The sequence below is a fragment of the Kogia breviceps genome, chromosome 2 (genome assembly GCF_026419965.1).
Source record: "Kogia breviceps isolate mKogBre1 chromosome 2, mKogBre1 haplotype 1, whole genome shotgun sequence".
Taxonomy (NCBI): Eukaryota; Metazoa; Chordata; class Mammalia; order Artiodactyla; family Physeteridae; genus Kogia; species Kogia breviceps.
In genome coordinates, this window is record NC_081311.1 from 9,375,242 (window position 1) to 9,396,990 (window position 21,749).

Here is a 21,749-nt window from a genome sequence, read left to right on the forward strand (position 1 = left end):
TTAAACGTGGAGCTAGGCAGAGAAACTGCCCCTTTCACTGTCCATCGGTGCTCCTGGCATAGAGCATATGTTCAATAACTATTTGTTGAATGAATGAAAAAAAAAATCAATGAATAAAAGAACACAGATGAGTAGAAAAGGCTTGGACATATGTATTTGCAGGTACGGCGGTGCTGAAGGAGTTAACTGTTCAAATACCTTCCCTCCTAGCTCAAGACGTTGCTAAGACAGCTGAGAAAAAGAGTATCTGATCTATTTTACTCAACTGCTGCTCTAAACCCTCCTCTTTGGATGCTGGGCCAGCCAAGGCCACACCCAGAGCTGCAGCTCAGCCTCATTCCTGGTCGGTCTAACATTCAGGCAGCTTGTCCTGCTACTGCCACATTATGAAAGCACAGTCCCATTCTGGAGGTCTCCATATTGTGATGGTCCACTCTGACCTCTTTTCCCCCACCTGGGAGATACCTTATAAACCACTCTGTCATTTCAATTATTTCATCAACAGATGAAACTTTAAAAATTGGGCCAAACAGCCAACTTCCTTGGTTCTCGTACCCAAGACTGTGTACTGTCTCCCACCGTCTGCTCATCTGCCCCACCTCCTAATGCTCCTGGAATGTCCCTGTCGCTGGCTGTGGAAACTTCCTTGACTAGCTGTTCCCTCTGTCTTCATTGAACTGTGGAGCTCAGCTCCTCTGGTGACTCAGTTCTGGCCCAGGCTGACCGTGACTTCCACCACTTCCACCTCTTCCACCACTGGAGCAGAGGTACCTTCTTGCAGCCCAAGCCCTCAGGCCAGCAGCTCTGAGGCTCAGCCCCAGGGACCCTCAGGCCAACACAGAGCCTGGGCACCACCGATGCCCCCTCCCACGTCTAGGGTAGGCATCACCAAACTATCAAGACATCATTTCTCACTGAGCCTCGAGAAAGCCTTAGAACTCTTCCTAGTCTAGTCCACCAAACAGGCCCTGCCCGTCAGTAAAAATGGAAACTTGTCTGCCATCCCTCCTATTTCGAGCTGCCGCAGACATGGTGTTCTCTGAATCTGGCATTAGCATGGTAAGACCCATTTCTCAGCTGGGGCAACCCAGCTCTCTAGAAATGTCTGCTGGAATTTCATCATTCCGTAAGCTGTGATATGCTCAGCACGGTGCCAGGTGAGCTGAGGAGACAATAAAGGATCGCAAACCCTTCCTACAAGCTGCTCACGACGTACCCAGGGAGACAGAACGTATGCACCCACCAAGGTGTTCGTAAGGGCCCGGTTGGCAAGGCTCCTGGGGAGGCCCCGCCGTGGATGGACTGAGAAGAGGAGGCAGAGCAGGCTGGGGTCAGGGGAGCCGGGGCAGCCAGCGCTGATCCCTCGGCTAAGGAGTCCCTCGGGGACTCAGGGGACAAGCACTTGGGAGGTGGAGGCCATTGACCAGGGAGCACCTTACGAGTGCCGCTGCTCTGGGGCAGAAGAGTCAGCTGGGACGGGAGGCGAACCGCCCGCAATCCTAAAAATGGACCGCGGTCCTCAAAGCCGGGGGTGAGCCTGGGTGACCGCGGAGAGGAAGAGCATCTGAGTTCCAGACTGCCTCATCTTTTCTCCCAAGGGGACATCAAGCCTGCTGGAGGGAGGGAGAGGGAGGGAGGGAAGAAGGGATGCAGGGCAGGACTCAGAGGACACGGCTCCAGGTGGAGGACACACCATCCCAGCTGCTCAGGTCGGGCAGTGAGACCATTTGGAGACACACGAATGGTTTCCAGCAGGGGAAACCTTGCAGGCCCAGGGGCGCTCGGGGAAATGCGTGTGGAGGGCTGAGGTTTGGGGTCAAAATGGAATCAGTGTCGATTCAGGAGTAATGCAGAAGCTATGATGGTAAGGAACACCCGAGGATGGGGGGAGCCTTGGAGACCCCAGCTCAGGCAGGCCCAGGAAGCCCCGCTTTCAGGGCCACATGCCTTCGCTCTCTCACTCCCACTTGTTTCTCTCGCAGTAAAAACACAGTTCCAATGAATCACCCACATTCTAGCTCATTTCCTATCTCCCAGTTCTAGACATTTCCGGTAGGAGAGCTAACCTAGTGCCAAACAGCGACTTTTCCTGGTGTGCATGACTCATCCGAAAAAGTGTCTCTTGAGCTATTAAAAGAGTGGGAGAGGGTGTATCTAAGACATTCGGGTTCAAAGCAAATTATATAGAAACTAAGCAAGGACATGCCATTCTGGCAATGAACATTGCTTTCCCCAAATAACGAGACAGGAAAAAGGGGCTCTTTACTTGACATGGTGCACAGATGTTCCAGAAAAGGATTAGCTGCTTCAGAACAATGCAAGCAAAACTTGGCTTAAAACAGGCTGATGTGCTGATGAACATGCAGAAGATGTGTTTATCCGCTAAAGTCACACGTGCAAAAGAAAAGGAATCTCTTGACTTCCTTGAATGCACCTTATCTTGCTTGGAAGCCCCTGTCCCTGCTGACATGGGGAACAGAACACAAACCTGATCATGAAGGTAAGCCTGCCCGTCTAGGGCGTATCCTCCTGGCACTGTCTTTGGCTACAGGGCCATCACACTCTGCAACCAGCTTGGATGATGTGAGTGTATTTACAACGTTTTGATAGAAGCTAAAGAGACACCAGATGGATTACTGCTTTCACCCTCACCCCCACCCTGTCCCCCAGTCTCATGCTGCCACAGCTGACACTGCCAGTGGGATTGAAAAGACAGAAAACACAGGCAGAGGAGGACACAGGGAGGGGAAGAAGATGCACTGCCAGGCAATTTTAGAAGTAATTGGCAACAACAACACTGAAACGAGAGGCAGCCTCAGGGTCTTTCTAGACACCATGCCCAGGGATTCACGACTGAACCAGCTGCAGCGGGCACAAGAGAGAAACCCTCCCTGCCAGCCTAGGACTGGGCAGCAAAATGTCTTGGGATTTGGCACGTCTGGGTTCAAGTCAGGCTCCATCCCTTATCACTTGTATGATCTCTGACAAGGCATTCATCTCTACTTCAATTTCCGCATCTGTAAAATGGGAATAATAAAACCAGCCCCGGAGTACTAGGTAGATTAAATGAGATCACAAATAGAAAGTGTTTATCAGGGCTTCCCTGGTGGCGCAGTGGTTGAGAGTCTGCCTGCTAAATGCAGGGGACACGGGTTCGAGCCCTGGTCTGGGGGCATCCCACGTGCCGTGGAGCAACTGGGCCCGTGAGCCACAACTGCTGAGCCTGCGCGTCTGGAGCCTGTGCTCTGCAACAAGAGAGGCCGCGATAGTGAGAGGCCCGCGCACCGCGACGAAGAGTGGCCCCCTCTTGCCACAACTAGAGAAAGCCCTCGCACAGCAACGAAGACCCAACACAGCCAAAATAAATTAATAAATTAATAAACTCCTACCCCCAACATCTTAAAAAAAAAGTGTTTATCAGAATTATTGCATTTAGGAAGCATAATTAAATGGTGCCTATTCTTATACTGTAATTGTTATTTTTCACTTAAATGTTGAGATATATAACTTTTAGAATTGATAAATTTAGAGATTCTAAGAGACTGGATTAATGCTATGAAATCTTTGTACATTCAAATGCTTTTTCAGGTGTCCAGAAAATTCAGAATGTTATATGCTAACTAGTGAAATATAAATGAGAATGATCTGGTCTGATTTAGGTACATTTTAAGTATGAAATTTTTAAGGCCAGTACGGTATGGTAATTTTCCTGAATAAAAAGCATACCTTTTGCATCATGTCTTTTTTTTTTTTTTTTTTGTGGTACGCGGGCCTCTCACTGTTGTGGCCTCTCCCGTTGCGGAGCACAGGCTCTGGACGCGCAGGCTCAGCGGCCATGGCTCACGGGCTTAGTTGCTCCGCGGCATGTGGGATCTTCCCGGACCAGGGCACGAACCCGTGTCTCCTACATCGGCAGGCGGATTCTCAACCACTGCGCCACCAGGGAAGCCCTGCATCATGTCTTTTACTGGACACAGAACACGTGCTCAAAGGCATGTGACTATCTCATATTATAACACCTATTATTCACTTTTTCAAGTAATCTAGTGGTTCAACGTTATCCCATAATCCTAGATCCCATAAGAAAACTGCATTCTATGCACTCTGAGTGATGCTATGAAAAATAATATCACTGATGCTTTCCCCCAAGATATTATGAGCGAACAAACAGCGTATGTACTATTCATCAATCAACACTCAGTCACGTTACCTGCTAAAAAATGAGAGCACAGTTTCGTACGTCGGAATTGTCTGAGTTTTGTTGTTCAGTTGCAAGTAGACCCACAAAAGAAGTGTTTTCAGAAGGCGAAACTCGCTAAAAGTAAACAACCTGGCCAAAATAAAAGATTGAGAAGTAGTTTTAGGGATATAGCCAAAACCACACTGTGTGTAAAAAACTGAAAAATTAAAAGTGAGTTTAGGAAGCAGGCAATGCCACCCTGAGTCTGTAGGGGGGACTCACATGGAGAGATAGCAAGTGACTTGCTCACGGTCACTCAGCTGGCAACCTGCATGGCTGGACCGTGAACCTCAAGTCACCTGTCACCACCAGAGCCTGTGTTGTCACCCACTGGCTCTGCTGCTGTTAAACAATGGCCATCACCGAATGAGCTCCAACTAGGAGACAGTGTTCCCAAGGCGTTTCCGTACTTTTAAAATTTAATTCCACACAGCAACCCTGCAGAGTTGGGATATATTCCTTACTTTTATAGATGTGGAAATTGGACTGACCCTACGGTTATTTAAAAATTTAATGTTTTGTTCATCATGGGGTGTTTTTTTTGTATTAATTCTCACTGTAAAATATTGCATTAAAATACATTTTATCTCTATGACTGAGGTTTTTCACGCCCCTTAAATTTTGCAACTGAGGTGATTGCCTCACTGGTCATATTCCAGTCGCGGCCCTGACTGAGGGCTGAAGTGTGAGTAACTTATCCAAAGTCACGTAATTCTGAGGTCAGGCCTGGGCAGGGGTCAGTTCTGCCCCAAACTGGCTGTGGACCTCCTGCAGGCTGCTTACTGGCCCTGCAGCTGCAATTCCCTCATCTGTAACACAGTGATCATAGCAGTAGCTCAGAGGATACTTGTGACGGCTATGTGAGGTGACACGTCATATGAGTTTCCTATTGCTGCTGTAACAAACTGCCACAAACCGAGTGGCTTAAAACAACACAGATTTATTATCTTATTGTTCCAGAAGTCCTAAGTACAAAATGGATCTCACTGGTCTAACATCAAGATGTGGGCAGGGCCATGCTCCTTCCTGAGGGTCTAGGGGAGAATCATTTCTTTGCCTTTTCCAGCTTCTAGAAGCCACTGGCATCCCTTGGCTTGTGGCCCCTTCCTTCATCTTTGAGCCAGCGGCACAGCATCTTCTAATCTCTCTCTGGTTCTGACTCTTCCTCCTGCCTCTCCCACATTGAAGAATCCTGTGATTACACTGGGCCCACCCAGATTATCCAAGATAACCTCCCCATGCCAAGCTCATTCAATTAGCAACCTTAGTTCCATCTGAAAACTCAATTCCCCTTTGCCGTGCAACCTAACATATTCACAGGTTCCAGGGCTTGGGATGTCGACATCTTTGGGGGACCATTATTGAGCTGACCACACATAGAGCAGTGCCTGGGCACGGTAACGGGCTCAGGGGGCAGCAGCTCTGATTCCTGGGTGGCAGGGCTCGAGTGGCCCACCGAGAGGTTTGGGTCCTGGCTCCAGAGCCCACACTGTGCCTGCAACAGCATGAGACACCTCATCAAGGAAGAAGGGATGAGGAGGATTGGGTGCTGCTCTGTAAAGGATGTTTCCCAAACAGCTCCTCTAAGAGCCACTGAAAACTTGGTTCTCTGAGTCATTTCAATGTTTCTTAAGCCCACTGATATTTTCTGTCTCTGACCACGGAGACGCACCCTGGCTTCAAAATATATCATAGCCTCTTCAACCACCACTTTAGTGGTCATGGTGGGTGGAAGCCAAGCTAAACGGTGACTCTAAAGAACAATGGGAATGTCACCCTCCCGCCCCCTCACTGTTTCTGGACACAGTAGAACGGTCTCTTTCCTCTTATTTTTTTTTTAGGCACCTACAATGCGTGGGCTTTGACTCTGGCCAGACAGTGACCAAATTTGTCACTGTCTGGGCAATAACGGTGAGCCAAGAGGGGACACATCACAGAATCACTTGGTATGATGTCCCCACAAGCAACTCTTCAACCACTGCTGGGCTGGCGAGCTACGTGTCTTCTGGTGCAGAACCCACCCTTGAGGTCCTCAAGCCCAGAAGGTTCTTTGAGATCTTACCAAAGAGGAGCTTACCAACACAAGGGGAGTAATCGGGAGCTCCATGAATCAGGACCCTGGTTTTACTTTTATGATGATGGGTAATTATTGAAATAAAGCCCTCTGTCTTTAAGGCCAAGTATTAGTACCCTAAAGTATTAGTTCCTACGGGAAATAATCACGCTGAGGACATTCAAACATATTTTCATTTACCTAAGAGCTCTGATGATCTGAATCAAGACGGAACTCACAGAGATCCTAAACTTCCCTCCAACACAGGCGAACATCTGGGCTGTTCTACATGTGTTTATTGGGGCTCACAAGTAGCCATTGGGATGTAACTGGTGTAAAAATGCCTTTAACGAGACACTGTCCTCTATTTTTATTGAGAAAACTGTATATAAACAATAAAGATCTCCTTCTGAACCCAGACCACAGAGAAAGCCGTGCCCAGGTGAACAAGAAAATATGAACAAGGATGTCCATTGCAGCTCTGATCGTCATCACAAAAATGAAGCAAAATAAAACAAAAGGCCATTAGGAAGGGAATGAAAATACTGTTGTCTATTCATTCATCAGAGCCCTGTACAACAATTAAAATGTTAAATGCTAATTAGGTACATACATATCAATACGGCAAGAACACATCACGTGATGTTAGGGAACAAAGTAAGCGCAGGAAGTCACAATCACTGCAATCACTATGAGAACGTTGATTTGAAATTTAAACCTTTGCAAAACCATACTGTGCATTATTTTCGCATGTACATATACGTAACAAGAATACAATCTCATGGACTGGGTTCACACAAATCTTCCACTTTAGGGAGGGAGGGAGGCCAAGAGGAAGGAAGGGGAATAGGACTGGGCGGGGAGTTGGGCAGAGCACGCAGCTGACTTCTGCTTCCTTGGTCATGTTTTCTTTCTTAACTTACGACAAAATGCTACCATCTGTTCCTTTGGGGAGGTGGGTCCAGTTGTGTTTTGCATTGTCCTCCTACCTTTGTAACTTTTTCTAGAATCAAAAATATGACCTTCCATGTCCTCATTGATCTTGACCATCAATAAGGAATAAGAAAGCTTGGAGCAGAGCACGCAGCTGACTTCTGCTTCCTTGGTCATGTTTTATTTCTTAACTTACGGCAAAATGCTACCATCTGTTCCTTTGGGGAGGTGGGTCCAGTTGTGTTTTGCATTGTCCTCCTACCTTTGTAACTTTTTCTAGAATCAAAAATATGACCTTCCATGTCCTTATTGATCTTGACCATCAATAAGGAATAAGAAAGCTTGGAGCAGAGCACACAGCTGACTTCTGCTTCCTTGGTCATGTTTTATTTCTTAACTTACGACAAAATGCTACCATCTGTTCCTTTGGGGAGGTGGGTCCAGTTGTGTTTTGCATTGTCCTCCTACCTTTGTAACTTTTTCTAGAATCAAAAATATGACCTTCCATGTCCTTATTGATCTTGACCATCAATAAGGAATAAGAAAGCTTGGAGCAGAGCACACCAGTGGGCTGGTAATGACCACGGGCGTTGAGGCCACTCAGATCTGAGTGCAATTCCCAACCCTCTTGCTGTATGGCGGGAGCAATCCTTTCACATCCTGTGATCTCCATTCCGCAGGGGAAAACACGAGGAACACCTCCCTGAGTTGCTGTAAGAATTAGACCTGAACACCCACTCAGCGTGTTCTGTATACTCCAAGTGCTTCATAATTGGTAGGTATTGTTGTTATTAGCCAGAGAAGCATTAGCTGCAGGAAATACTGTTTGAGAGGGCTGCCCAGTGGTGTTCCAAACGCCATGGAGGACACGGTGGCTTTTCTCAGGGAATTCCTGAGACCTCAAGGCTCTTTGCATCACAGCCAGGAAGTCTGGGGGTGGTGGGACACGTGCCCACTGGTTGCAGGGCAGCCTTTCATGCAGGTAGAACTAGACAGCCCTCTGAGTCCTCCATTCTCCTAAGTCTCCAAGGAGCTTGGCTTCCAGAAAAACAGAATTCAGAATGAAGTTTTCATAATATTAGAGTGAGTGAAACAGGGTCACCGAGTGGTGACCTTTAAGGAGAAAATTGACTGAAAACCAGAGGCCCAGGAGGTCAGGAAAACTGTGTGTTTTATCACAGGTCATTTAGAAGATGGAAAGAAAACCCAAAGGAAGATGAGGTCAAAGGGACTTCAGATGGGGAAGGCGAATGGCCTTGAAGTTGAAGCACCTGCTGAGACAGATGTCGTTCCGAAAAGGCCTAGAGGCCCAAGCACCAGGCCCACGAGCGAGGGATGGGTCACAGTCTAGGCTAAGTGGTGCTGAGGGACTCTCCATCCCTGACCCCCGGGGCTGGCCTTTGCACACGGATGCCCTGCGGCCATGTGACTTCCCAGGACAACCCAGTGCTCGCTGAGTTCTGTTTGCTGGGAAACCTGGCCTCTGTTACAAATGGGGAGACACTGCAGCAGTGAGGGTGGGACCTGGACCTTGGAGCCCGGAGCCCTGAGCTCAAGCCTAGCCCTGTCTTTTATCATCCCTCTTATCTTAGGGACAATAATTGTACCTACCGCACAGCACTGTGGCGATTAAAAGGGACAGGGCACACCGCACAGCACACACCCAGAAGTGCTCAGTAAAAGTTAATTCACCCCAAGGTCCTTTCTTAAGCAGGAGTGGTCCGTGGCGTCAGGCCCACCAGCCACTAAGATGAGGAGCCCGAGCCTGGTAAATTTCTAACCATCTCCCCGGGCACTGGGTGTGGCCCAAGGCCCCTCTTCCCATGCCCTCTGTTCCCCACCTCCCTCCAGCTTCAAGGCAGCTGGACATCAATCAGGCGAGGAGAGTTCACCTCGGAAGACAAGACGGCAGCATGAGGTCTCCAGGAGCTGAGGGCCTGGTCTCTCCGGGGCACAGGCGCTGACGACAGGCCCGAGGCCTCAGGGGCTCTTCCCTCCCCCCAGGCAGCCCGGCACTGTCTGTGAAGACAGACAGCTCCTGGGATGGAGCCGGAGGAGCAGGACCCAGTGTCCACATCAGTCGTGTCTCCCCAAACTTGTGAGTCTAGACGCTTGACACGTAATGTTCTTGACCTCTTTTCCTGCCCAGCCAGCCTTTTCTAGGGCGTATCCCGCTGCTAACATTCTGGTTGTGGTCAGACATCCTTTTTCCCTTCCTCGGTTAAATGTTACCGGGGTGAGACAGCTCAGTCTTTCCCAGGGAGGGACAGTGTCATGAAAAGTCTAAGGGCTGTCCTGTTTATCTTTTCTTCAAGGGTTGCACAACCTTTGCTCCGTGGAGAGTGGGCAGCGTGCACTTGGGGAAAAGCCCCGGGGAGCAGGGCAAAATGACCCTGGGAGCCCCCGGCTCCCCCCCCGCCAGGGCCTGGCATTGCTCTTGGGGCCCAAGTTCCTGAGGTCTTCTTAGATAATACAGAGATCAGAGGTCTCCCTCAACACCAGAACCCAGAAAGTTGTTCTACCAACCTCATAGCCCTGCAAGTCTGAGGGCATTGCAAGCTACTGAGTCAATTCAAACCAACGGGAGAACAAATCCTTCCAGGTCTAATTCTTGAAATCGGAATGCTTTCCACCACACATGCGTGAGGAAACATTTATTTCCTAATAGACCATCACAATTTTTCGGAGGATTTTGTCTTCAGTTTTGTAATTCGCCCAAAGGGAATACCATCTTGGTAACTTGGCAGTGGGTACCAAGAACCTTTTAAAAAGTCCCCCAAAGACACAACAGTTAAATGCAATACGTGGTCCTAACCTGATCCTGCATCGGAGGAAAAAAGATGTGATAAAGGACAGTGCTGAATCTGTGCATCACGTTGTGTAAGGTGTCACACCAATGGCAAATTGCCTGAAGTCGTTATAACCGCATTGGGATTATAACAGAAAAATTCTCTTGATGAGGAAATATACATTGAAGCATCCAGGGGTAAGGGAACGTGATAGGCCACTTGCCCTCAAAGGGTTAAAAAAAATGTGTGTTAATAGATACACACACAGATGCAAATGATAAAACAAACAGGACAGAGATTGAATGAAGCAGGGTAAAGGGTACTGAGATAGTCTTTGTACTTCTCTTGTTATCTAATTTGTTTGAAATTATTTTCAAATAAAATATTTTTAAAAATACTAATAAAAACAAAGTCCTTTCGGCTTAGTAATTTCACTTCTAGGAATTCACTGTGGGAAAATAACCTGAGATGAAAATAAATGTACATTGAAGGATGTCACAAAGGTACTATTTATATCAGCGAAACACTGGAAATAACCTAAAAGGCCAGGCACTGGCTGGAGTCTACGGAAAGCCCTGTGGTTGCCACGTGGGTAACACAGAGGAGCTGGATCGGCAGAGCCAAAGCCCCCTGGGTTAAAGATGCGATTGGAAGGGGGTCAGGAGCAGACCAAGACCCTGAGTTAGAGGTCCCTGTGCGGGTCCAGATGAGAGACCCGGAAGTTTGGCCTCTGGCTGGTGCCCACGCAGAGGCCCACAGAGATGGGTTGCACTTGTGCGGGAGGATGAAGTGGTCTCCCAGGAGCTTGAGCAGCTCGTCCAGGAACACTGGGCGGGGAGTGCAGTCAAGGGCAGGGCACCAAGACTTGGGTTTTAGCCTTAATTGTCAGAGAGGTCATACCGGCAGTGGAATGTCTGAGTCTAGAGCTGTTCAGGGCTGGAGATAGAAACTGATTTCGGGGTGAGAGCTTTTTCCTTTTTCCATTTTCCCTGGTTTCCAAATTTTCCACAATGAATGTGTCTTAATATTGACAGAATTTTACAAAATTATTTAGGCAATTAATTACCAGGTGGGTAATGAGACAGCACGTGCCCCGAGGGTCCCTACTCTGATGAATAGCACCCCTCCCCATGCCCAAGCACAGTAGCCACGTTTGGGCCCCCCCGAGGCCAGGCTGTCCAGGAGGGAGGGACGTTTGGGATGGAGAAAGCACTGCACACTGGGCATGTCCAGCAGGGGTGTGGGTGCAGGCCCCCCTAACACCTCCCTCCCCCCATCCTAGGCGCAGCTTGCTGGGAGTCAGCTCTGACCTGGGGGACCTCAGCACTTTGTGGAGCAGCTCCTGCGGGATTTTCTGGAGGTGGATCTGTGTCCCCACCAGAGGGACCAAGTTCATCTCCATCCACTTCTCACAGGCAGTGGTGAGCGGCTCTTCCTTGTACTGCGAAGGCAAGAAAAGCGCATGGAGAAAGGAGTCCCTGAGCTCTCCGCGCCCTCTGCTGGAAGGCGACGGTGCTACACGCGTGCTCTCGGGAAGGTCGTGCTGCAGCCCTGCTCAGAGCGCTTCTTCAAAACATAAACTGCACTTAGGTTGCTTCCATGTCCTGGCTATTGTAAATAGAGCTGCAATGAACATTGTGGTACATGACTCTTTTTGAATTATGGTTTTCTCAGGGTATATGCCCAGTAGTGGGATTGCTGGGTCATATGGTAGTTCTATTTTTAGTTTTTCAAGGAACCTCCCTACTGTTCTCCATAGTGGCTGTATCAATTTACATTCCCACCAACAGTGCAAGAGGCTTCCCTTTTCTCCACACCCTCTCCAGCATTTATTGTTTGTAGATTTTTTGATGATGGCCATTCTGACCGGTGTGAAGTGATGATACCTCTTTGTAGTTTTGATTTGCATTTCTCTAATGATTAGTGATGTTGAGCATCCTTTCATGTGTTTGTTGGCAGTCTGTATATCTTCTTTGGAGAAATGTCTATTTAGGTCTTCTGCCCATTTTTGGATTGGGTTGTTTGTTTTTTTGTTATTGAGCTGCATGTGTTGCTTGTGAATTTTGGAGATTAATCCTTTGTCAGTTGCTTCATTTGCAACTATTTTCTCCCATTCTGAGGATTGTCTTTTGTTCTTGTTTATGGTATCCTTTGCTGTGCGAAAGCTTTTAAGTTTCATTAGGTCCCATTTGTTTATTTTTGTTTTTATTTCCATTTCTCTAGGAGGTGGGTCAAAAAGGATCTTGCTGTGATTTATGTCATAGAGTGCTCTGCCTATGTTTTCCTCTAAGAGTTTGGTAGTGTCTGGCCTTACATGTAGGTCTTTAACCCATTTTGAGTTTATTTTTGTGTATGGTGTTAGGGAGTGTTCTAATTTCATACTTTATGGATAAAGAAGATGTGGCTCATATATACATTGGAATATTACTCAGCCATAAAAAGAAACGAAATTGAGTTATTTGTAGTGAGGTGGATGGACCTGGAGTCTGTCCTACAGAGTGAAGTAAGTCAGAAGGAGAAAAACAAATACCGTATGCTAACACATAGATATGGAATCTAAGAAAAAAAAAATGTCATGAAGAGACTATGGCTAGGACAGGAATAAAACACAGACCTACTAGAGCATGGACTTGAGGATATGGGTAGGGGGAAGGGTAAGCTGTGAAGAAGTGAGAGAGTGGCATGGAGGTATATACACTACCAAACGTAGGGTGGACAGCTAGTGGGAAGCAGCCGCATGGCACAGGGAGATCAGCTCGGTGCTCTGTGACCACCTAGAGGGGCGGGATAGGGAGAGTGGGAGGGAGGGAGACGCAAGAGGGAAGAGATATGGGGACATACGTATATGTATAACTGATTCACTCTGTTGTAAAGCAGAAACTAACGCACCATTGTAAAGCAACTATACTCCAATAAAGATGTTTTAAAAGAACACACCACAGAAACTGCAGCAGGTAACCCACATTATCTGAGCGTTTGCTATGCTCAAGGCACTGCACTAGGTTGATTTAAATCAATCCTCACTCTGCTACCCTATGAAGTCGGTTCATTATTATTCCTATTTTACCGAGGGAAAAACTGAGGCTCCAAAATTCCTGCCCTTGCCGGAGGTCACACAGCTAGGTAAGTGGTTTGACCACAGGGCTTGCAAGCTGAAATCTCTGAACTGAGGTCTGTGACCGATCACAGACACTTCCCCCCACCCCCCCACCCCGCTTGGGTCTCGGTTTTCTCCTCTGATAATAAGGGTGTTAGATTACCTCACTTACTGCCAACCCTGACACCCTGACTGAGCCCAGGGGGCGACAAATTTCCCTCAACCCCACCAAGAATGTCCTGGAATGTTGTCTGCTGTTTTGGCGAGAAACGCTGGCTTTCCCCTCCCCACGCCCTCAAACCCCAGATTAAAGCTCTTCTACTTCTTGGAGTGTTAAAATATTCTTCTAAACATAAAATGATTTTTTTTTTTTTTTTTTTTTTTTTTTTTTTTTTTTTTGCGGTACGCGGGCCTCTCACTGTCGCGGCCTCTCCCTCTCCCGTTGCGGAGCACGGGCTCCGGACGCACAGGCGCAGCGGCCACGGCTCACGGGCCCAGCCGCTCCGCGGCACGTGGGATCCTCCAGGACCGGGGAACGAACCCGCGTCCCCCGCGTCGGCAGGCGGACTCTCAACCCCTGCGCCACTAGGGAAGCCCCGTAAAATGATTTTTAAAGATTGTTCACTTGGCACTGTTAGGTGGGTGCCATCAGAGTTTTTGGAGCTGGGCGTGGTGCGTGGAGTCCCAGAGTCTGGGTGTTCCCGAGGGCCCCCCAGGTGCCACGTGCCCTGTCCAGGTTGCTCTCACCTTGCAGCCGGCCAGGTAGAAGTTCTTGATGGTGCTCGGCGTGAGTCCGTTCATCATCATGGTCACACACCTGCAGAGAGACACCTGCTGTTTGTTCCTGGAGGCTCCCAGGCTGCTTTGAGGGAAGTGGGCTGCCCCAGAGGTTTTCCCTCAACGCCGTGCCGGCAGCAGAGACCTTTCAGGGAAGGGAAGGAAAAGAGCCTTATTTTCGGGATGTGGACATTTGGCTGGAGGACAAGACCAGCAAGGCTTGTAGAAAAGAGCTCTGGGCTGAGAGAGGTGAGGCCTAAGGTCAAATCCTTCTGAAGGAAACAACGTAGCCTTGGCACCAGGGAGAAGTATCACTGTTTAGAGATTAAGCACCTAAAGGTGCCTTACTGAGTTTTCATTTTAGCCAGGGTGACCATTTGCTTGCCCCCTGCTGGAGGTATTTTCTTCCTGTACAGACCACTGCGGAGCTGCTAGAGGGGCTTCCAGTCCTGTTCCTCTCTGTACGAGAGTAGATTCAAAAAGCAAGTTTCTGATGAAAATCTCTGTCTTTTTCACGACTAGGCCTCATTTACTTGCTTCACTTACTCATCAAAGATATATTTACTGAGCAGGTACTATGTGCCAGGCACGCTGCGAAGACCTTCGGTTACAAAGAACAAAGCCAGTGGGCCCAACACACGTTAAATAAACATTTAGACATGTAACCACATTATTACAGTTGTGTTAAGGGTTAAAAAGTCAGAAAACAAGGTGCCATAGGAATACCAGAGAATAGCTACTGAGCTCTCATACAAAAGCAAAACCTTGAACTCATTATTACTCAATGGTTATCCTAAACTCAATTGAGATACATGTTGCTCTTTGACAAAGGCTTAAAGGATATCTGGTAAGTCTTGCACATATTCTAAAATGTATTCTTCAATTAAGCCAGATCAACAGAGAGCTGGGGAGCTCATTACCACCAACACCCACACCCCCGAAGAATAGCTTTTACTCAGTTGCATTTTGAAGTGAAGACTTTGCCAGTATCAAGAAAGAACATTACTAAATTTATCGTTGCATTTACTCTGTGGATATAGTTGAGGACTTTGATCATCACATCACTCAATGTCATCTGATGAAGACACCCAGGGTTTTATCTCCCAAGTCATTTTTTGGTTTCTTTGTTTTATCTCATGTCATTGATCAGGTTTCCCTTTTCATATTAGCTGCTAGGGAGCTCACAGTCAAAAGTATGGTCCACTTATAGAGTGTAGGTTTGGTTATGTAATTTTAGCTTCTCCAGCCTTGTTTTCCTTTCTCCTCTTTCTTTTCTTTTCTTTCTGAACAATTTGTGCCCTGTTATTTTATGTATTCTTTTAAGCCACCAAAATTTTTTACTAGAACAGGGCAAGAAATAATGAATGAAAAACAATCTGGTCACGGTTAAGGCACTTTAGGTCCCACCCTCCTTGGATCCTAGGAAGGCCTCTTCACCATAGTGAGACAGGTCATACCCATTATAAGGAATTGTTCTGAGTATTGGAAAAATCTGTGCTGGGTAAACACCAGACTCTGCTGTCATCTCTCAGGCACGCTGGCAGGTGAGATTGCTGAGTCCCGTCAATTCTACATCTTCACCGTCTCCTGGAAGACCTGCCCCCTCCCCTCCCTTCCCACTTCCCCTGCCTAGTTCAGACCCTCCTCTCTCTCACCCGGGCCTCTGCACAGGTCTCCCTGCCCACACCAGCCTCCCGCGTCCCCACCGCATCCTGAAGGTCTCAGCCAAAAACACAGAGGGGCTCTGGCCACTCTCCCCGCCCAAGCTTCAGGCTCTCCTCTGCTGGCTGAACCAGGTAGAACCTGCTCACATGGCCTTTGAGGTCTGCATGACCTGGACTCACACTAACTTCCCCACCCACCTTTCCCTCCATCTTTCCACACTCCTCCCCATGTCCAGCCGCACTGGGTCTTAGCAGCCAAGCATGTTCCAGTTTCTATGCTCTCCTCTGCCTGAAGTCCTCTTCTCTCTCACCCTTTGACAACGGGCATCTTTTCAGGCTCAGCTCAAGTGCCACCTCCTCTTGGAAGTCTCCCTGATTGCTTCTCCTCACATGCCCCCTCTGCTTTGATTTCCATGACCTCCTCCTGCCTGGTACCTCTGCCTCCTCCCAACACTCCCCCCTTGAAACTAGAGACTGCCAGGAAGCAGCCCTCCCAGCATAAATCCATCCCCTGAGTGTCTCCTCTGTGCCAGCCTCTGTGGCTGTTTCTGGAAATACCTGCCAAGTACAGACAAAACTCCTTTCCTCCTGGGGCTCGTGGCCTCGCTGTGAGCCGAGCTCACCAATCAGCAAGGGGGGAACCAGGTGTGAAAGGGGCTGTGTGCGAGGTTCAGGTCCCATACCTCACCAGGCACAGGGCTCTTCAGGAGTGGGTTTTTGCCAGTAGAGATGCACGGGCAGAATTAGCTGGGTTTGAAGCCGGGGTACAGAAATCAGTGCTCCAGGAGGCTGACACCTTCACCTGTGCTCTCTCTTCTTACTTCAGACTCACTGGCTGGGCTTCCCAGACTGCAGGACACAAAGCAAGCCCTGCCACACAGGCCACTTGCTTCTGGGCTCAGGGAGGGTGGAAATTTCCACTTCCAGAATTTCTAAGGGCACCAAGCAGTTGCCCACAGATGGAGTTCAGCCCTGCATTGAAGGAAATGCCCTTTCAGCCCTGTGAGCCTGGAGGGACCCAAGTGACCCTTAGGGAGGTTGTGTGTGTGTGTGTGCGCACGTGTGTGTGCGTGAGCGTGTGTGTGTGTGTGTGTATGTGTGCGCGTGCAGGCAACAACCAACAGCCACGATGGTCCCAGTTGCGCGGAAGCAGACACTGATGCATGAGTCTAACAAACAGCACCCCGCGTAACCCGCACACACACACTTCATCCCCTAGAGATGGGCGGCCTCAAGTGTGCGTGATTCAGACTCAGCAGCCATCTGGGTGATTCTGCACTGGCTGGGGGTTCAGCCAAGATGACCTCTGGGATCCCATCCAGCACCTGGATTGGTGATGCTATCAGAGTGACCCGGGGCATTTCTGCACACACAAACACACACACACTGAGGCTTGCGCTGCCCCACCCCTGCCACTGTACCATCAGCCTCTCAAAGGCAGGCGAGACCCAGCCCAGCTGTGAGCCAGACCCGCCTGGCTCCGGCCTCGTCTCGATTCCAGCCCCACCACAATTATCTGTAGAATCTCGGGCAGGGCCCATCAGCCCCAGGCGAGCGGAGGCTTGTTCATCAGTGGAATGATAGGCTTGGCTCAGTATCCAGAGCCCTCCCTGCTCCGACATTCAAGACAAGGCATGTGAAGGAGGAAGGAAATGAAGGATCCGCCATTCTTGGTTCCACTCCAGATAAGCCAGGGCTACGGTTCCTTCCGGAAGGAAGATGGGGCTTTGAACCTGGGCCTCCCGTAGGGCAGCTGAGGCTCACAGACAGAAGGTGGCCAGATGCCCCACTCCAAGAGGGAAGCTGGCCTTCCAGGTTTGGGGCACGAAGTTATCTTCCTGCACAGCACCAGGAAACAGGCGCTCAGAAACACATGCGTGCAGAAGCTGTGATTTAGAAGTGATTATCAGTCACAAGGTTAGGCGGCGCTGAAGTCACGGGACACACAGTGGAAGGGGAGCTTTCCTGAGAATTCAGGAAACCCCAGACTTTACCCCGTCACCTGCAGGGTCGAGGCCAGACTCCTTGGTTCTCCCCGAGGCTCTACACGACCCATCCCTGCCTGGGACGGCGGGCCTCCCATCTCTCACAGCCACCCACCCACCTCATAGTCTGGCCAGGCCGACACACTGGAGTGCCTTTTCAAGACTGGTCCCCTCCGCGTGTCTTCTGTGGCCACGTCCAGGCCTCTGAAAGCCTCTGTCCCTGGCTTCACGGGGCATCTGCATCCCCAACGAGGCTTCGGGATGCTCCAGACTCACGGGCCAGGATCTGGCCCGAGTCATTTCAGGTGCCCCCAGGAATGAGGACCAGCTCGAAAAAACCTCTGGGATTGAATGTGGCTGTATGGATTCTATAGAAAGTGAGTTGAAACCTGCAAGGTCCCTGGAAGAGATCCTGCCCCTGCCTTTTACAGAGCATCTGGGCTTCCCTGGTGGCACAGTGGTTGAGAGTCCGCCTGCCGATGCAGGGGACGCGGGTTCGTGCCCCGGTTCGGGAAGATCCCACGTGCCGCGGAGCGGCTGGGCCCGTGAGCTGTGGCCGCTGAGCCTGCGCATCCGGAGCCTGTGCTCCGCAACGGGAGAGGCCGCGACAGTGAGAGGCCCGCGTACCACAAAAAAAAAAAAAAAATGGTGTACAGAGCATCTGCTGTCCTCTCTGGGCTAAGATGGGATGTTTGTTCATTCATTTATTCATTCATTCATTCCCTCAAATGAAGAAACTGAGGCTTAGGTGGTGAAACAAGCCAGGCAGAGCATCGCTGCCCTAAATCTCCTCTCCGTTGAATTGCATCAGGAATTTGGAACTCGAAGAGCGATCAGATACCACCTCTGTGCTCAGGACGTGAGTGCAGTAAGCACACATCCCTGAAAAGGCCCAAGAGAAGGGACAAAATAGTCTAGAAAAATTAATCCCATCAGTGCTTTTCCATTTGGTTAATTTACCTCCCATAAGCATTAATGGCCGACTCAAACTTGTGTTCTATGCAGAGAAACCCCAGACGCCCCAGCCCACAGAAGAGGGATGCTCCATGAGCTGGGCCGGGAGGGCCCCTTTGGATCCCGCCCGGGGCTGGCCCTGGCCGCGCCTTGCCACGGTTCCTTACCTTTGGAACAGGCTGTGGAACTGAAGAACGCGGGCCGCAGCCAGCACGCCCAGCACGTCGTCCACGCTCACCTTCACCTCGCGCAGGTAGAGATTCTTCAGGGCCTCGGCGAAGGCTGGGGAGGCAGCGTCGAGGGCCAGCCGTCAGCGTGGGGCTCTGCGGCTCCGCATCCCTCCCGCACAGGCGCCCTCCCTGCTGGATGAGGGTCCCCGAGCTGGGGGTCAGGGATGCATTAGACAAAACGCAACGGCTCTGACCTGGGCGCAGATGCTGCCTGGGCTCCCAGCCCCGCAAAGGAGTTGAGGATGAAGCTACAGGACATGGAGTTCCCGTGAAAGAACCTTCTGTGAGCCTGTCCTGAGCCCGTGCCTCGGGGGTTCTGTCCTGACCTGGGGTCTGTGGCCTGTGCGGGGAGGTGGCCACCCCAAGGTGTGCACGGTGCTGGGTGCATGAGGTGTGTTTTGTGTTCTCCAGAGACGACATCATTACAGCAGGTTTTCCTCAGAGTCTGGGCTCTTCCAAAAGGTTAAGGACTCCTGGGACAAGCCAGGACAAATTTGCTAGTCCGTGGACTCAACGTATCCCGAGTTCTACCTGTTCCCCAATAGCGCTGCCGTGCAGCCCCGTGGGCTCTGAGGACAACTGGTGTGGATAACGATGACGTGGATAATTTCCTGATGGCACGAGACAGCACAGGTGCGTTAACACCTGTTAATAGGTGTTTCTAGGTGGCCGGGGTGGGCTGGGGAGGGGCTGAGCCCAAGGGAGTCCCCTGGGGGAGGTCTCTGCTGCCGGCAGCCAGCCAGGGAGGGGCCCTGGTGGGAGGGGGCGGGTCCGCGTTGCCTACGGACTAGGGTGGGCCTGAGAGCTTCCCTGGGTATCTGCGCCCAGAAAGGCAGTGACAGCTTCCCTGGGTCTGTCTGGGGAGCCTGCCTCTTCCTCTCTCCTCTGCATTCCTCCCTCCTCTGTACAAGGACGAGGACCTCTCTTGAGCAGAATCCCCCCTTCTTTTATCTCCCCACATTGTGCCAGCCTCCTTCCCCTCTGCCCTGCGCCGCTCAGCTATTTTTAATAAGGAGGCACTGAACACCGCGTGCCTCCAGTTTGGGGTGTTCTGTTTGTTTTTCACATCTGAGAGGCAGTTTGTACAACGACACTCTCAGAATACGAGGACAGGTGCACGTTACCAGCTTCGGTGACCAGAGGGTCGTTGATCTTCAAGGAAATGATCATCTTCTTTACGGGGCGTTGTTCTCTGATCTTCGCGGGCAGCTGAGCTAGCGAAGGGAACGGGACGAGGACGCACAGGTGTGACAGCCGCAGTGACCTGCGCAGGTACAGCGTGAGGCGCCACGACCGCTCGCGCAGCCTCGATCTTGGCGTGGATCACGCTGTGTTTTGTTCATTTTTGTTTGCTTGTTGGTTTAGTGGATGCATTGTTGAAATGGTTATTTATTTTGAAATAGTTGAAGACTCACAAGAAGTTGCAAAATTAGTACAGAGAGTTCCCGTGTCCCCCTGGGCCAGCTCCCCCGATGATCCGACACAGCCACTGTGACTGTCAAGCCCGGGACGCTGACGCTCACACCGATCCAGACCCCCCTCCCCCTCCCTCTCCCTCCCTCCCTGCTTCCTCTCATTAGGCTGTGAGCAGCGAGAGGGCCAGGGGTGGGTCTCCATCATCTCTGCGCCCTGCGCACCTAGCTCACACCTGGCACCAGGCAGGAGGAGGGCAAGGGCCATCAGCTGAAGGATGAGTGCGGGACCAAGGCATCCTCCCCGCGGCTCCTGAGACTTTGCCCCACGGGGCTCCAAACAAAGGACCCCCGCCACAGAGGGCTTCCAGGAGGAAGGGAAAGGGCAGCCCGCATCACCGCCAGCCTCCACAATCCACTCAGAGTTACTCTGAAATGTGAGTTACGACACACGGTGCCCTCAGGTCTCCAGCGGCGTCCCATGCCTTTGGCACGAAGCCAGAGCCCCTCCAGCGGCCCCAAGACCCTCCCACGAGTCTCCAGTTCGCCAGGTCTCAAGCCTGCCTCTCCGTGGTTTGTTGCCCAGATTTGTGGAGCTCCCTCTCTCCCCCATCAGGGGCCCGCCTGACCCTCTGCTATGGAAGGGAGCTCCCCACCACCACCTCCCCCCAAACTGGTTTTATGTTCCCTCCTGGGCCAACCACCTGCCGATACACCGAGTATCTGTTGGTGTACGATCGGCCGGGCGGGCACACTGGACGGTGAACCTGCCATCCCACCCCAGGCCCTGCACAGTCTTGCACACACGGGTCCTCCATAAGTATTGGCCGAATCGATGGATGAATGGATTCCGTGGCCAGTGAGCTCAGGGGGCCAGGTCATGCAAGTGACGTGAGTCAGGAGCCCAAAGTATGTCACAATTTGCAGCTACAAAGAATGCAGAAGAAAGAGAACAAAGGTCCACTTCCCTCAGGCAAACAAGGTCGAGCCTTCCCTCACCACGTTCTGGGCACCCGGCTCTGTTCAGGCTCTCATTCGGCCAGTGTTTATTGAGCACCTACTAAGTGCCAGGCCCTGTTCCTGGCTCTGGCTCACTTTCCTCCCCCGGATCTCTGCACAGCCTCCCCTCTGCCCACTCCACGCTGTCACTCACCCCCACTGGGGGCAGTAAACAAGAGGATGCTGGCAAGTGCCCGACACGTAGCGGGTATTCAGGAGGCTTCGATAGGATCATTACGTATCACACGATTTCTCATGCTGTATCGTCACTTCAGGCGGGCTCGTCTGTCCCCCACCCCCCGACATTAAGTTCCTAGCACCATGCCTGGCACAAGTTAAGTACTGAACATTTCTTGAAGGGAGCAAGGAATATTATCAGCTAGGTCAGAGTACGCGGAAGACAGTTTCTGTAAGTAAAACTTCACAATCTGATAGGAAAGCGACAATTTGATCATACGCTTCTGAGGTGCCCCCAAACCAAAGTGGTTTGTTTTTAGTAAAAGAGGGTCGTTTGCTTTTGGATCCTCCTAGAGAATAAACACATGCTGCTATGGTACAGCCGATCCTGGACTCTGGGTGGAGTGAACATGAATGTGAGTGGCTGGGACAGCCCTGT

General features: G+C 50.5%; 1 protein-coding gene across 1 annotated transcript in view; it reads right to left on the bottom strand.

Annotated features, from left to right (window-relative positions):
- BTBD16 (BTB domain containing 16) overlaps positions 1 to 21,749 on the bottom strand; it is a 61,290-nt gene that overhangs the window by 13,193 nt on the left and 26,348 nt on the right. Inside the window, exons 8-12 of the mRNA XM_059053026.2 lie at positions 19,847 to 19,936; positions 18,660 to 18,774; positions 13,860 to 13,929; positions 11,326 to 11,456; positions 4,211 to 4,330 (exon numbers count right to left, since the gene is read on the bottom strand). Coding sequence (XP_058909009.1) covers positions 4,211 to 4,330; positions 11,326 to 11,456; positions 13,860 to 13,929; positions 18,660 to 18,774; positions 19,847 to 19,936 — 526 coding nt within the window. The remainder of the gene's footprint in view (positions 1 to 4,210; positions 4,331 to 11,325; positions 11,457 to 13,859; positions 13,930 to 18,659; positions 18,775 to 19,846; positions 19,937 to 21,749) is intronic.